Source organism: Myripristis murdjan, chromosome 7 (genome assembly GCF_902150065.1).
Source record: "Myripristis murdjan chromosome 7, fMyrMur1.1, whole genome shotgun sequence".
Lineage (NCBI taxonomy): Eukaryota > Metazoa > Chordata > Actinopteri > Holocentriformes > Holocentridae > Myripristis > Myripristis murdjan.
Window position 1 is genome coordinate 14,657,582 of NC_043986.1, and position 17,858 is coordinate 14,675,439.

At 41.1% G+C, this 17,858-nt stretch overlaps 1 protein-coding gene across 2 annotated transcripts in view; it reads left to right on the forward strand.

The window, feature by feature from the left end:
- The window catches only part of kazna (kazrin, periplakin interacting protein a), a 208,871-nt gene that overhangs the window by 11,968 nt on the left and 179,045 nt on the right, over positions 1 to 17,858 (forward strand). For both annotated transcript variants that reach the window (XM_030055321.1, XM_030055323.1), the window contains exon 2: positions 17,134 to 17,291. In XM_030055321.1, the coding sequence (XP_029911181.1) occupies positions 17,134 to 17,291 (158 nt within the window). The remainder of the gene's footprint in view (positions 1 to 17,133; positions 17,292 to 17,858) is intronic.

Sequence of the window (17,858 nt, forward strand, 5' to 3'; positions counted from 1 at the left end):
CCCAGAACACACTTTAGTATACTTCTTAGCTCTTTGGGGTATATTATGCTGTGCACTTTCACACACTGGGGTACTTTGCAGCATACTAAACAGTATTTAAGGGTTTATTTACTGGCCCTTTGGGGTACTTTGTGCTGCATATTGTAGAATGTTAAGGTGATTAACATGACCCTTGGTGCAGGGACACCTAACCCTTTTTTGGCAGATGACCCTAAGCAGACATCACGATCCCTTTGACTGCTGCATTTCAACATTAAAACTCTGTTCATTCATATTGTGCCAATTACATCTTGTACCAAGAGCATAAAAAAGTGTCTTTTCTCAGGAGAGCAGAAATTCATTTCACTAATGTGAGCTGATTAATTACAAATGTGCAGGTTAATAAGGCTGTGCGGGTTTCACAGTGGCTTCTCTGCTGTGCATACCTGTGTCAGCAGTAGTTTTGTATGTAAGAATCAGAATCGCTTTATTCACCAAATGTACAATGTATGCAGGAATTTGTTTTGGTGATACAGCTCAGTGATAATAAGGGAAATTTGAAAGGAAAAGTTGAAAAGTAAAAAATTGAACACAAGAATTATATATAAGTTAAGGCTGAGAAAGTATATTGCATTATGCTACATTTGCACATATTGCACAGTCGCAGGACAGTTGGGTCAATAGTAGGGGGTTTTCCCATGCAGTGTGTGTGTGCGTGTGTATGTGTGTGTGGGGGAGTGCTTTGGCAATGATGAGTGGCATTTGGTCCGGGGAGAAAGTGATAGCTAGGATGCTGAATTGAGGAGAATGATGGAGGTGCAGTGAGCTGGGGCTGATGGGTTCGCCACTACGAACTGGCTCGCTTTCTGGCTCTGGCATTGTGCAGAAGACTCACAGGCCCTAGGTCCTGGCCAGTGATCCGCGTAGCTGTTTGCACAATGAGTTCCAGTCTGTGTCTTGATGTAGGCCGAGGATGCAGGGTACCACACAGTAATGGAGGAGGTGAGGACACTTTTGATGGCTCTCTGTAGAACTGGGTGCAAACACTCAGGGAGATGTTCATCTTCCGGAGCAGTCTGAGTTTGCTTGATGGCATTAGATGAGTGTTTCTCCCATTTCACATTAAAATAGCACTGCTGATTACATCGAAACTGTTGTGATTATTTCCCAGCAATTAACATTTGCGTAGCATTCACAGCAACATGGAGCTAGACAAGACATTTTTGTGTGGATATGTGCTGTACTCAATCCAGTTTGAGTCCATGATGTTTACAATGCTGTAGCATAGGTTGAACAACATAAGCTGTACAATAGTGTGGGCAAAAAATTGTAATTTTCAGAGGATATTTTCCCCTAAATTAATCAAACCTCCCTATTTTTAATTGTTTGCAAGTGGTCATAGTAACACATACCTTGCAGTGGATTATCCCTTACATAGTAGGAATGCACCAGTGCCACTTTATTGATGACCATACCGAATATGAAACTTTTAAGCACAGAAGTATAGTATGTACCAAACTGATACATTACTTTTACTGAACAGTGTAGGTGTGGAGTCTCAGTTTTGGGGTCAGTGCATGAAATAATTGATAGGAAATCCACTTCCTAGCATTTGAAAAATACAGACTACTGTGTACCAAAATTCAACAAACAGAATCCACAGACTGTTGATTTTCGTATCAGATAATAGTCTTTGGCCAGTAAGCCAACTCAGTCAGTGCCTACAGCACAACACTACAGTTTGCAGGTAAAGTTATAGTGATTGTAGTCTGAATGGAGGTTTTCTATTGACCCCATTTTCATACCCGTGGACCCCATTCATGGGAACGTTATGACTCCAATTATGACAAAGCCAGGTTTCTGTCTTTTGGGGAAAGAAGCTGGTGATGGTTATGTAACATGCTGGGAACCAGTATATATTGTCTAGACCTGTTATTGCCAGTCTATCACATATGAGTGCAGCTCATCCTTCTGCACCATTGGTCATACTCCTCACATGAGTTAGACCCCATGGCATTGCCATCCACCCTCTCTGTGAAGCAAAGCTGCTGGAGGTTCATCAGAATCACATGGGTGCTATAGGGCTGTGTGCACCTGGCCACCCATGCAGAAGAGTATGCACTGCACAAATATGTCTCTCAGAGAACTGCTTTTGGGACTGGAATATAGAAAATGCATAGTAGAAACCCTTAAAACTTTCTCTTAGAAGTGGGCAAAACACTTCTGACCAGGTTGTTCAGGGAATCGGTTTTATAGTTGCAGACATCCTCCCTCTAAGCTTATTATTAAAAACTCCTCACAGGAAAACTGCTGTCAAAGCAGTCATTTGAGTTTAAGCAATGGACCATAGGACACCCGGTGCGCTCTGAAAAATTTACAATGCACCCCCTCCTACCTGTTCCTGTAGTTAGAATTGGACATCACCAACTTCTATTAACCTTCAAATGACTGAGGACTCAGCAAGTGGACCGTGATTGAAAATGCAGTTTGGGTCAGCTGGCTCCATCTCTGCATCTCTTCTTTTTCCTCCTCCCACTTCTCCTTCTCCTCTCTGTCCTCTACTGCTCTGCCCTTCTAATATAAACATCAATATCTGATTAACACATCCTGTCAGACCTGGGGGGTGGGGGGTCACTCTGAATACAGATAGCAACGTGTTCAAAATGGCTGAAGCCCTTCTCCCTCCTGTATTCTACCCAGGAGTCAGCCATAACAATAAATAAGGACCATAGTTAGCCAGAACAAATACAGCAGCCTACAACACAAAGAAGCCTGTGAAAAGATAACATATATTTAATGGTACAGTGCGGCAGAAAGTACAAAAAAGCAGTGCTATTGTGTCTTTGATGTGCTATTGAGGACAAATTAGATTGTATCTTTGCTTTAGAGCTTAACACCAAAGTCGCAATTAATGCAAAATCATTTTCTGTAATGTTCATCTTTCCTCAGCCAGCTGCTGCATTCAATAGCTCATCTTATGCACACATAAATTTGCACAGCAAAACAGTTGGCATGCATGCATCAGGTACCTTCGCTGCTTGTGGAGCTTTCTGAAGTAGATAGGTTACAACTTTTGATGAATCTCTAATTTCTTAACTCTATTTGGGGAGGCTTAGTGAATCATGCCTCATTTTAGGGACAAACATTTTCCCCTCTGGCTGCTCTGGCAGGCAAATCTAATCCTCACTAATCACTGAAAGTTGATTGTGTTTGCAGCTGGGATTGTTTTGCAGTTTGTTTGGTACTCTATACTTCACACTAGTGTATGCAGATGACACGTGTTGTCTTCCTCTTGTTGTTTTTCCATGCTTATATTTGGCTCTGGTGCCTGCATTTATCTGTGGCGGCAGGTGGAAGATGCCTCAGCAGCATGTGATTCTTCTGCCAGTCGTGTCAATCCTAGCTTCTAATCCTTCACTTCCCTGCCTCTAAATCCTCACTTCAGGCATCTGTGCTCTCCCATCTAGACAATCCATCTCTGCCAAGCTTTTCTCTGTGAGAGGAGAGATCATTGATGAGTGATAAAAGCTTAGACTTTAATCCCGAACACATACAGGATTATAGGACAAGTGTTGCACTTTTGAAGTAAAGCAACAGTCTTGAGTGTGACATTGAGAACATCAAAGGTGTGATTTTTTTTGTAGGTCGGTTGTGCCAGGTATCCTGCATAAAAATTTATCTAAGTAGTCAAATGAATTGTGACAATAATTATTATCACAATACTCTAAAGCTCCAATGAGCTACTCTCTTCAGTATATTTTATTAGTTTACTTCCCAGATGCTTTTTATTTGAAATTTCACAAAGTATTTGCAACAATTTCACCTGCAGAGGTAGAGATTCTGGGAACAGTGAAGGGTTGTGTAGCGCACAGCGTTTTGAACCTCCAGCACAATCCCTGGTTTGAATCTGCTGTCAAGTTAGACACCATCACAAGACGTCGCTCTGTCAGATAATATCTGAAGTTGTTCTGCTTCTCCCATTATTCCCCATACAGTAAAATGTATTGCAACAGAAAAGGCAAAGAAAGCCCAATGTGTTTTGAATGTTTATTATTATTATTATCATTATTATTATTTTGAAGTCAAAGATGTAGTTGTCATGATCAAATGTTACATGTCAAGCAGTAAACTGGCCTGCGTAACCCAAAGCTTTTGAATTCATTGTGGGTGCAGGCTCTTGGATATAATGGACCAGTGAACAGGAATGCCTGTGTTCACAAAATATTAAAATGCTTGTTTAATGCACAACAGCAAACAAGGGAATGAATGTGTTCCAGCCCTCGGCCCTCCATCAGCGTCCTGGGATATGGATGCACTTTGAGATGATAGAGGGCCGAGGGCTGGAACACGTTAATTTCTTTGTGTGCAGCTGTGCATTTTTAACATTTTTGTATGTATCCCCTTAGAAAGCTCTTGAAAACCCCTTCAGCTTGAAAAAGTCTCAGTGACAGAAAGGAGCTTGACTCCCGAGGTGTCGGCTCAACATGATAACAGAGGCCCCACTGAATCCTGGGGTTGCATGTGGGAACACAGTGAGTAAAACCACTGTGTATGTAAAACCACCCTGAGTGTAACAAGTGGCTAATGAAAGAACAAAACAGATTGCTGGGAATAATTAGTTCAATGGCTACACTTGTACACTTGTAATATTATAACATACAGCATTTCAGGTGGAGAAATGATATGATGATCGATTGTACTGATTAATCAGCTTAATACTCAGTTAAGACTCATTGAATACCATCATGTGTCAGCTGTTTGTTACAAAACAAAGAGATTAAAATGATATATGTGGTCTGAGTAGGAGTGGAAGAGATTATTTTTTCTTTCTGTGTTCTCTGTGGAGGCTGAGAGTCTTACCTTTTACTGTAATTATCAGAGGCCAGCTGCCTAAGGGAGTAATCTCACTCTGGCTGAGGTGTTAGGACAGCACGGCACAGTGTGCTTCAGAAACACACCGAGGTTTAAATTGTTCGAGCTGTGGGCTGAAGTGACCTCAAAGATTGGTCAGGTCTTACACTCGGACAGCGTATCGACTCTGAGCCCTGTGACAAATACCTTTTTTGGCTCAAAGCAGCACAGCATATGTTGGAAATTTTATATCTCTTGTTGGACATGTGAGGAATGACTTTCAAATGAAAATACTTAGTAGTTAGTTACATAAAATAAAGAGAGAAAACCAGACATCTGAGCACTGGAAGTAGAATATTTTTACTGCAGGTGTGGTGGTTTCAAAAACATAAGGGTGATGCAACAAAAACTCACACAGAAGTAAAAAAAAAAAAAAAAAAGAAAAAGAAAAAAAGGGGGTTCTTTTTGTAATTTTCCCCCCACACTTTATTCCCTATGAGCACATTTTTGCATCAGTTGGCTTTCTGGATGTTTCTTTCCCACTATTGTGGAAATTTCTGTTGCTTCACAGCTACATAAACATTCATCTTTGATTTTTTTAAAGACCAAAAGACCAGTGTATTATTATTCATTTGTCTCTTAGAAAGTCCAGTGAAAACAATAATATGATCGTCTGTTGATCCTCACAGAGAAATACTGTATTTAGTTGCCCCTTCCCAAGGACATTTGAGCAGGGCGGATGATACTGACAACATCTGGACCTTGAACCTGGATGTTCTGATTGAGCGATGCCCTGCCTGATAAATAAATATTTTAACAATATAAATAATAAAAACATGTGATGCAAACTGGAGCATGAGCAGGAATCCAATTCATGTTGTCACAGTGCAAGCAAATTAGTCTTGACAGGCACGCTTGCCCACTCATCCACCAGGGCATCCATGCTGCCATTTTTCGTAATAGCATCTTTGTAAGGCACCAATGCAACAAATATTAGTATAACAATATGGTAATCATTTCCTAGAGTTCTTCATGCCTGGAAATCATTTAATTGTCATTAAGAAACTTTTTTGTTAAGTGGACATTCTCTGAGGAAACGCTGCATTCTGTTTCAACTTAAAAACTAAACTGTGATGGAGGAGTCTCATTATACATGTAATCCCTCTTGTTTATGTTTTGGCAGCCGCTTCCAGCCCCCACAGCCAAATCAGCAGGGATGACAGTGAAAGGAAATGGTCTTGTCAAGTGTGATTCATGCCCCCCCTCTCTGCTCCCAGTGCCAATATGCAGACTTCTCAGGTGGAGAAGCTGTGGTACAGCAGATATGTCTACCCACATTACAGACAGCTATGCTTTCTATTCACAGCATCACTTGCACTGACCAACACCTTTGCCACCAAAACGCTACCTTGAATATTAAATTTCAATCATGTGGAGGGAGGCAGAGAGGAGAGGTTGTGTGATGTGTGGGAGACGGTTGTTTGTTTAATCAAAAACGCAGAAGGGGATGAAGAGTGTTTGGGGGAGTTTCTTTACTCAGAGTCAAATTTCCTTTGCCCTCATTCGCCATTAAGTGTTTATGCTGTCAACGGTAGCTTGCACTGTTGGGCTGGTAGTTCAGAGAGAAAGTGCCTAATCCTGTTAGGGAGCATTTAAAACCATTTCACATCGAGAGCATTTTTTGTCTTTAAAATTCACACTGTGGTGAAATAAAAATCAACTTAGTGTAGTCTTCATGAAAGTTCCCCCAGTGGATGTGAGCCGTTCATGAAGTGTTTAGAAGTTAAACTTTTGAACTTTACTCTGTAGTGTTTATCTTGGGATCCAGATTTTCACATTTTGATTATCATACATAGACAGAATCAACAAACAGCAAATGTCAGTCTGTTTTTACACCAAACACAGAATGAGATTCATCCTTCTTTGGCCTCTGGATACCTGGCCCAGATCCAAACGTCAACAGTATCCAGAAAGACAGTTCTGGTATTTCAGTGATGCTTCTTGCGCAGCATTCTCTCAGACCACCCAGTTTTTATGGAAAAACTCCACAAGCCTTCAAGACCAGAGAGCCAGACAGCCTTGAATTGACATAACAGTTTAATCTCATCTAGACTTTGGCAGAAGGGTCTGTGTATTGAATGCTTCCTGTCTGCTGTGCTTTGGTGTTGGCTGTGATCGTAATCACCCAGAGACTAAGGCTCGAGACTATAAAGTATCAGAGATGAAGCGGTGCCTTTCATCCATCCCACTGAATATTTCTTAAGAGCTCTCTGTCTTTTTCTAAAGAGCCAACAGTTCTTACGAGCCTGGGCATCAAGCATTGTTATTTTTCCTCAGAAAATGAAGTTGATACCTGGAGGACTTTGGAAAACAGGCCCATTTCCATTGTAATGTTGCAGCTGCTGTGCCTTTGTGGGAGGACATGAGATACTGCGGTTTAATGTGCTATTTCTTGCGCTAAATGAGTCTACAAAATAAAATATATATTCCAACTTCAATCCATTTAACAGCACCACCAGTGGATGAAGATTGAGGATACTGTCACAGTGGTGAATCACGAACAAGAATGAGGACAAAAGGGAAAAGAGGGCTTGTGTCATGTAAAGCTCAGCAGAAATAGAAGGGGAAAATTGAGGGGGAAGCATTCTCTGCTGGAGGGAAAAATAGGCAGATATGGTGAACCGGCACAGGATTTTCTATCATGGTAAACACACATACATGCACATAAACCCACACACAAACCCACACACAAATACAGGCCATTTTTAAATGCACAGCTAACCACCTCCAGAAACCCACAACCCATTTCTGCTTCTTTCCCTTCATTCCACCCATTACAGCGGCAGCAGACACGATTAGTGCTGTTTAACGAGCTGTGCAGAGATGAGAGTTCTGCTACCCGCTCTCTGCTTCATAGCTACAGGACCCCGAGGGTTCGGCTTCAATAGAACGAATGATGTGTGTTCCTCATTGTTTACACCCCTCTCACCCCCTTCTGTCTTCCTCTCTCTGTTGTCAGCGTGTAAATCTTGTGTAGGTAGTTGGGTGCCTTTTTATCTGCGGGTGGGTGGTTTCGTGTGTGTGCATGCAACTGCCTATGTACATGCATGATGTGTACGTGTATGTGCATAAGGTGTGGGTATGTATGCTGCTCAGCAGTTGGGTTGTTCAGGAATGTTAAAGGAACACTTCACCCCCCAAAAAAAGAAGATATATTCCCACCTACTCATTGTGCTATCTATCCATCCAGCTAGTTTCTGTGTGATTTGGTGAGGTTTCCAGGCTGCTGTCGTCTTCCTTTTCTTCCAGTCAGACTGTATCTATCCAACCCAACAAGTGCGAATTAGAGCCAGATAGATACATTTTGTTCCTCAGTTCCTAACAAATCTTCTCACCCACCCTGAGGGCTGTGGATTATGCTGTGTCGTTGTTTTTGGAAAGAGATGTTGGTTTTTTCACACAGAAATTTTTGATTATGTGAACTCCACAAACAAATAGCCGTCCAGCCCCATTGTGTTGTTGTAAAGTATAAAAGAAGGAAAGGACATTGTTTAATTGTGCAGCTTGTGAGCCCAAATTGATGCCCAAAGTGTGGAAACTTCAGCTGTGGTATGTATAAAAAAACAGCCTGCATTATGTAAAGTGTTTTTTGTGATGCAGTTGAATTTCTTACCTGTCATTGTTCAAACAGCATAGGTTTGAGGTTTGCAGTAGGATTTTCCTCACCTGTCCCATTGACTTCAGTATTAATGGCACCAAAGTTTAGTGCTAATGCAAATGTGGGATGCTGTCAGTGCAATGTGATGTCCTTTTTGCTTTAATATGTTTCTTCACTGAGATGAAGGGAGACATGGGAAATTATGACAGACTGGAAATCTCACCACATCACACAGAAACTGCCTGGGAAATATCTATTTATCTATCTATCGAGTTTTTTTTTTTTTTTTTTTTTTTGGTAAACTGCTTCTTAGTTTTTTGGTGTTGCCTGTGTGATTGTTTCGTCAAGGGGCTGGAAATAATCTCCTTTTAAAAAAAAAAAAAAAAATACTGGCATCTGATTGGTCTTTGGGATTCCATGATGCCATTTTGGATGACAATCTTAATGGGGTTATTGTTGACTATGCAGTTGCTTAAATTGAATTCTTTGTGTTCTTTTTGATTCAAGCAGAGAAGAGAAGAGATTTAGGTTGCAACAGATTTTTCACCATGTGTATGCTGGTGCTTACTGGACCTGCAGTGTTACGTGAAGCCATACAGTAACCTTTTCATGGCTCGTCTTGCTATCTCTGTCTCTACAATCAAAACACAGAGCCACGTCTGAGAAAACTTCAAAGAACATCTGCACACTCTTTTATACCCAGGCACACAGCAGTAATGAAATCAGTTGAGACATGAAGAAGATATGATAAAAATACCACACCACGGGCAAAGAAAATTCCCACATTAGGTGTCACTGTGTGCATTGAAACATCACATCTGAGTCATCGCAGTCATTTTCACCCCACAGACAGATCGATGTTGACATGAACTTGTTGCACTCCTCTTCACCTTAATGAGGACAATGTCTGGTAATGTTTCTCACCCCGCTGATTTGATTGATTTCCATTAATTTCTTAGTGTGATTAAGGAGAATGAATTTGCTGTAACCATTAGATGATATGAATTTACAGCCATAAAGTATTTTCTTTCCTTTGGAAGAGGCTTCCATCAATGACTCTTTCTAGATTTAACTTTCTAGATTTAGTGCAATAATTCTGCAACTGGAAACTTGCAGCACTGTAAGAGCTAATGATATTGTGAATAGTAATATGCCAATTCAGTGGTGTTTCATTCTTGTTGTCACCAGAGGGCAGTGTTGTATCAAAAGAGCATGAGAGCATGATTGATTTTTCTCTCTTTATGTGTCGATGGTAAGGTTGTCCTGAATTGGACTCCCTAATGTTGTTTATATACTACTTGACTTTGACTTAGATAGAAGTCTTTTCTTTGATAATAGTTTAGGCTAGAGTTAAGCCCCCTCCATGAGATACATTTCATCTGCACTATCTGCCATTACCCATCTTTTCTCATTTGTTCCTGTGCTCATCACTTCTTTGCAGCCTTTAAATGACTTGCACCTATGTTTTTCAGGTATTAAATACAGTGTTAAGATGATTATATGAACTTCTTATGTGTTTAAGCCTATAAACAATTCTGTTGTCCCCATGTAGTCCTTCATTCATGAGCATATGCTCAACTCCATCCCAAAAATGAGCAAGAATTTGTCATCATCCAAAATAACTATTATTGTTACGATGGTAAGGACGCTGTTGATTATCTGAAACATTTCATTAGTTTGTGTCTCCACAGCTCTTATAGCCCAATCTGTTCGTTCTGCCAGATGTTAAAGAAGTGCATAATTTTTTAATTGGGCTTAATGGTGCACACTAAACCACATGCTAAACTTCCAGTTTAGCACTAGACTAATTAGTTACAGCATTATAGACACAGAAAGGAGTATTCCCCAGCTGGATAGAGAACTGTTCCTATTGTGTAGCTATTGAATGCGTCAATGCAACCCCCTTAAGAAAATTACATTAAAAAAGAGAGGATTTCAACTCAAAAAGTAAATATTCTGCCACAAAAATGTATTAAAGTTGAAAGAGGGTCCAAGGCACTCTATTGGAATGGACAAAAGTTAAAAGCCTTCATTTCATATTGGCAATCAGTGTGTGAAATTGTGGCACACACTCTACATCTTTGAAGTACAATTTTTGGTGCCTGCTGGGAGGATTTTATGATAATGGTAAATAAGTACAGCTTGTACTGAAGCATGAGCCACTTGCTAACACAGAGAGTGAAATATTTCCCCTCCCTCTATAATGCATTGTAGTTAATGAACCACTGTTTGCAATGCAAAATAATGACCACAACAACACACTTCCCAAACTGCATAATTTTGCAGTGATGAATAAAGATGTTTGGATGAAAAGCTGGAGTCAGTGTGCCCTTTGTCAAATAGTACTGCTTAGTGCATAAGCAAATGAAAGCCTTGACATCAGAACTACCCCAGAAATGGATTGTGGTTTAGCACCTTCAATATTTCCCAAAATTCCTTCTAGATTTCATGTGTACTGTGAGCCATTCCCATGAAATAAGCCCCTTTTATCTCGACTGCAGCCTGACCACTGCACCTTATCCTGTTAGGTTTGCTGCATACATTCTCTAAAACATTTTTCATCGGTGGTGATCTTATTTCCCCTGGCACCTAGAGCTGCTCCCTCCTGAACAGATAAAGGTCTGATGGGGTGCTGCTATGGCCTCTCCTGCTCATTTGTTGTGCCGTTCCTGCTCTTTTCCCTCTTCGGCTCTATTGGAGGACATAGAAGGCACTTTGAGATTTGCTTATGCTGGCAAGAGAGAGATATAAAAAGGGAAAGAGTGTGTTGGAGTGAAAGAGCAAAAAAACAAAGGGCAGTAAGAAAACACAGACAGAGGAGTAGTGCAAGAGCTGAGCAGAAATTAAGACTATTTCATTTGCATGTCTCCGATAATTCCTTAAAGCTCCATTGTGACCTAACTACTGCAATTTTATCCCTCTTTTCCCCTCCCGCCTCCACACCTTTTCCTCTCTTTCATCAGTTTTGTTATTCGCTGAAGGGAGGCTCTGGGATAAATCTATTTCAGTCTGAGGATGAAGACACAGACTCGCAATCCTTTTATTTTGGTGGATTGTGCATTGTTATCTTCAGCGGCAATTACACTGCATTACCCCGTGTATCTCAGACAGTTGAATTAGGATGCTTTTCACACAGATATGAGATTGAAATTGATTGTCTCCAGGTCATAAACATTTTATGTTGCCCATATTAGTCATAGCCTGTAAAATGGTATTATTGATGCGTCTGTCATAAACTTAATGGTAACGGTAATGTCTGCTATTATTGGTCTGGAGTGAAGCCTAAGACCAAGGAGCAGTTCAGTCCACAAAAGTAGAAACTTATATTAATGAACGATAATGGCAAACTCCTCTAACTGACCCCGGAAGTTTAATCAGTTATTGTAGCTATTTGGTCTGTAAAGAGATACAAAACAAACAGAACTAGTCCTTTGTAAATGTCCTTGATAAAGTGTGTTTATGAACAGTTTGTGTCCCTGTTTTATTTTGTTGATACAACACCTTTATGGATAGCTATGGTGAGCTTCACTGAACTGCTTAATAGTCTGTTGGTGAAATGAAGCCTCCACATAATTTTGTTGTACCTTTTTTCTAAGGTTTAATGAGTGCAGTATTGGCAAATGGACAATCAATGTTTGAGGTCAATATGTGGTCAAAGTGAGTAACCTGCCTTAGTGTGGCAAAACATCTATTACGTATATTGATTTCACCACAGTCCATGAAGTAGATGGCCTTCATAATTCAGTGGCTATAAACATTATCAGTGAAGCTTACACTGTAGGGACTTTTTAAAAGTCTTCATGCATGCATGTTTTTTTTATTTGAATTTTATTAATCGATATAGTCATATTACTCCGATAACTTTAATACACACGCTTGTTTTTTCAGGAGAGGCTAATTTTCTAGATGATCTGATGCGAAGACAAACATTCATGCATTTATCATAGCTTTTCTAGCCTGTTTATGGTCAATTAGGATGCAGACAGCTGGAAGAGCTCTTGAATGAATTACCCTCAGCTCAGGTCCCTTGCTCAATACTGATTCACCGATCTTATCAGTTTGCCCTACATAGCACAACCAAAGCCAAATTTACATCCGGTTGATGCTGAGAATGCTGGTGCATTTTTAGTGTCTGAGATCAAATGATTTTCTATATAGCTCAGAGTTGTTTTGGCCCACAAAGCCTACTCACAGCTTGAGTTAACAAAGGGCCTGGGTCTCAGATAGAGGTTGAATTTACATAAATATGTTCTGAGGGTCATTAGCGCTCCTTTTTATGTCGTCACTATTACCTTTTTATGTCACTTCTTCTGTTTTTAATCAGAGACAGTCAAAATCTTGAATACAAAAAGCGAGTAGCCAGAAAATGTTGAAAAGATATCTTGAATGCATTCAGATTCACTGTGCTGGATTTCACAAACAAAATCACAGTGTTTCAACTGCTTGTAGGATCAGTGCTTGTCCAGTGGAGGGTGCTAGTAGTAAGGAGCTGAAATCACATTTGCCAAAGTCTAATTGAGAGTGAGAGTGGAGAGGCTTACGACACAGTTGGTGTCCAATATCTGTCTGTGTGGTTTTCTCTTCTGCTAAAATACACTTAAATTATCAGTCAAGTTAAATGTGACCATTTGCCTATTAATCAACCATAATGAGACACAAAATTGAAATTCCTGGGACCAGCAGATGTGATTTTTGTGACTGTACATTTAAAAGCCAGCTCTCTTCCTCACTCTCTCAACTTGTTTTGCTCTATCTGGTTCTTCCATATTCTGTGTTAAAACATGTTTTTCATAGATGAACTGAGTGGATGTGAACTTGGGCAACAAGCGGTCCACGCACTTATTCAATGATCTAATGTCTGCTCTCATCTGCTAGACTCTCACCTCGAGGGGACACAGTCTTCCTCTTCAGCCTCCTCACTCCCTTCTTATCTCTGCCGCCTTCAGTGCCGACTTGTCAAATTTCCTACTCAAAGCTTGTTTGCTTGGAAATGTCAGCCACGGTGAAAGAATTTTTTGGTTATGTAACACATTAATCTATGCTCCTTTTTTGCGTGGGCTTTGCGTGTGAAAGAGGCTTTATATTTGCATCCTGAAAAGACCCAGATTCTTGGCCCAAAATCATCCTACTCTATATGGATTTAGCAGGTTGAGTTTCTTTATTTGGCAGAAATGTGGCAGCACATGATACCAGGAGAACATAGCAGAATGAATCACTCGCCATTGAAATCAGATGACCTCTGGACGGGTCAGTCCTTGATCACTTTCTCCCTGACCCATGTATAATTGACAAAGCTGTTTTGATGAAGTTTAAAAGCTTAAACAATAGATAATGAAACATTAGAGGTTAATGCAGAAGCTTATTAAAAATACAAAGACTCATGCTAAAAACACATGGAAGTATGGAAATTGCTTTTTCTCCAATTCTTTCTTTTATGCAACATTTCCACCATGTGGGCGGCCTCTGAAATAATTGTAGCGACCTTTCAAAGACTAAAGGGGGATTAATGGTAAATGGAAGTGGGCTGAGGAAGTCTGTTTGTATATGTGTATGTGTGTGTGTGTGTGTGTGTGTGTGTGTGTGTGTGTGTGTGCTAAGGAGGAAATACAGTAGGGCTGGTTGTTCGCTAATGTGGGAGATTAGCCAGAGAGGAAACCTGAAAGGAGAGGTTTGCCAGGGACACACAAGGGCAAGAGCAGGGAAACAAAAACAGGATGGCTCTCAGACAGACATGGAACATTCTGGACCAGAAAGGGCGAAGTCGTTGACAGAGTGACAGTAGGAAACCATGTTCTTCCATTGTGCTGCTATCTATGTTGTTCCTACTCAGAGAGAGGGTGCCACTCCACCCAAATGGGAACAAGAAATATGTTTGTGTACTGACACCATTCTGTGATCCACTTTAGAGACAGTCTGCACAGAACCTATGAAAGGATAATTCTGGCATTTTTAAACCTGGGCCCTCTTTTTCACCTTTTGGGGTCCAAATGACTGATGGGGACACAAATTTTTGGAATTGGTCCAGTACTGAGCTAGATTGCTTTAGCTGGCAGCCACGAAACGGGCTGCAATTGCACCCGTCGAATTACGTTCACTATAAATGCTTGTTTTTGTCACTGACAGGTTCACATTGTTATTATGTGTCTGACAACATTATGGAAAGGATACCTACAGAGACCAATGTGTCACAGTCAAGTCTTGCTCTGAAATCTTATGTGAGGTGAATTGTTACAGAAAGACAACAGTGGAAACGTGGGTGAGAGCTGGAAAGCACTGGCCAGGAAGGGTTTGTTGTTGTGGAGTAGGCTACAGAAAGCATAGCTTAGCCTGTTATTTAAAAGCTTAAAAACAGTGGTGTGTTGTTGCACCACTGTCCATTGCACCATTCCCAAATTGTGGCAACAAAATCATGTGCCACGCTTTGCAGCTGACTACTTTTGTTGGATAGGGACACCCTGAAGTTGTCGCTGTTTGTGCTGTAAATGCATCCAAATGCCAAACCAGTGTCAGTGATGAAAACAAGCACTTTTAATGGATGTAATTTCATGGGTGCAAATGCCCTGTGTGATTACATTGTTGCTGGCTGAAGCGATCTAGCTTGATACTAGACCAGTTCCAATGATGATTTTGTCATTATCAGTCAGGTATAAAAATACTGGAATTATCTATTAATCTATCAATCATGAAACTAATGTGTGCTTGTGGAGACTTGGAGATGTAACAGTATAAACCAACATAAACCCGAGTAGACCAGCCATGTTGCTGTTTTGAGCCTTTTTCTCCTCGTAAGTGTTTATTGTAAAAGTGTGGGTGTCAAGCTCCTCCTGCTGCTTCCCCTATTTAAAAGAAGTGTTCTCCTCCTAGCATTCCTGAAAATTCACAATGGCCATATCCATGAAGTGAGTGAGCACAACAACTGAGAGGGTGTTATCAGGGCCTGAAACTGGCTGCGGGATTGCGGGATTCACGCACATTATCACTAATTCCTGCAAATTCCGATCTGATAATGCGAGCAATTCCCGCACACAATTACAGCCATGTGTAATAATGTAAAGTGAACGTAGCTGAATGCATAACATTGATCAGACTTCTGCTCGCCTTAACACAAAACAAAGAAGAGTCCAGACTAACACAAAACAAAGAAGTAGACGTCCAGACTTGGCGGGCTCTCTCTCCCCTCTCATTCACAAAGCTAAGCGCTCCCTCTGCTGTCACAGCGTCGCCCTCGCTAGCAAACGAGTAGTTGCCAGATTTAATCTATGGGATTCAATGCTGTTAACTGGAAGAGAGTGCGAACATGGTCGAGACGAAATCAATACCCTTAAACATTGACTGTGACGAAATTAACACGCATTTTTTGTTGACGAAAAAAGACGAGACAAAATCTACTTCATTAACTAAAAACTTAATAAAATGTGTCTTTCCTTTTTCGTCATAGACTTTTAAATTACAATCCAAAAAGCGCATTCATTGGATGCGCGTTAGTGTTTCTCCTCCTGCACTCCTGTGTGGTCATGCCAGTGTGTGTGTGTGTGTGTGTGTGTGTGTGTGTGTCAGAATCAGGTTTCATGTGTTCAGTAACTTTTATTATTATTATTATTATTATTTTATTTATTTATTTATTTATTTATTTTTATTATCCTATAGGTTTCCTTAGTGTGGACATCAGGCTGGACACACACACACACACACACACACACACACACACACACACAATGGAAGGTTGAGCTGCACTCCCTTCTCCGGGTGCAGCTCCGGCTCCGGCTCCGCCTCCCACGATGGGCGGCGGTCCCACTCGTCCTTCTTCAGGGTGCAGCTCGGGCTCCGGCTCCGGCTTCCACGATGGGCGGGGGTCTCACAAATCCTCCATCTGAAAGAGAAAGCACAAAGAGTGAGTTTGGTCCCACACTGATCCAACAAGTAGGGGCCAGTAAAGCGCGAGCCCGTCGGCTCAGCCCGGACAGTGAAGCCCGTCGGCTGAGCCCGGACATTGCGCCCAACAAGCCCGCAGGTTTGTCGGTTCAGTGTGGAACAAAATTCTACACAACTCAAGGTCTATTTATGACCTCTGCTCATGTTGTGATGTGTCACCCTGTGACGTCAAAGAGGGAACAACGTATAATTCAATTCAATTTTCATTTACAAATTGACAGAAAATGTGATGTTTGGTTGATGACATCACAATGGCTTGAGACGGTGTGATGTCACAAAGAGAAAGAGAGACAGATGGTAATGATGCCGATGATATTGATGAATGACGGAGTTGAAGTTAGCTCGCTAAGCCCAAATCCAGCTTTATGGTACAGGCCTCTGAAGGGGAAACCGCCCCGAAAAAAAAAACAACAACAGAAGAAAGGACGAGCGGAGGCGCTAATGGTGGTGCCAGTGAACCCGAAAATGACCCAAATCCTCCGGATCCTCAAAAAGGTAGCGGCGGTAACATGATTTAATATGATTTCCAGCTAGATTTCAAGCCTTGGCAATCACCAAACGTTTCCTGGAGAATTACAGTGATTCTCAATACAACTCAGCATACTAACGGCATCCTACCCTTTAATCACCAAGTTACCATTAAAACTGAGCAAATGTTCTTGCAGTTCATGGCCTGTTTGTGATGTATTTTCATTGTGTGTGTCTCCCTCTAGCCGTGCAGTCTCTGAACAGTCTGAATGACCAGATCGCAAACTTCATGGTGACTGGGCCCAAAACCCTGGAACAGGAGGAACATGCCTTTCGTCCACCTGAGAAGGAGACACTGCAGAAGTCTATGACCCTGATGAGGCACCTACTTGTGGATGCTCAGGTATGAGAACGACAGTGTGTGATGATTAGCTCACAAGTAGGCAGGTCGGCCTAGAGGCAGAGAGGATAATTAATAAATGCATTTTTTTTTAGCTCAACCCCCCCAGACTGAGGTATCCTAGTCCAGCTGGGAGCTGAAGGTGGATGCACAATATTTATGATGTTCACCAAAGCTTCTTAAGTGTCCTTTTGCAAGACAGTAATTCCTTAAGGAATACTCCACACAAAACCGCATATTTTGTATCATTTACCACTGATGTTGAAGGGTTTTCAATGTATTGAGTCCCCGGGAACCACAAGTGGTCATTTAAGTGGGCCCCAGGGAAACTGAGTGGTACTCCAATAAAATCTGTGTTTTTTGACAAATTGTAGAGTATGATGTAATATGGTTATAATTATGGTTATATGTACTTGTTGAAAATGTATCTGAAAATTAACCAAATAAAATCACAAATCGTACACACTCACACACACACACACACACACACACACACACACACACACACACACACAAACATATGTGTGCTACTCTGCTCTGATGGCTCTGATAGTAGCCGTTTTGCTGCTT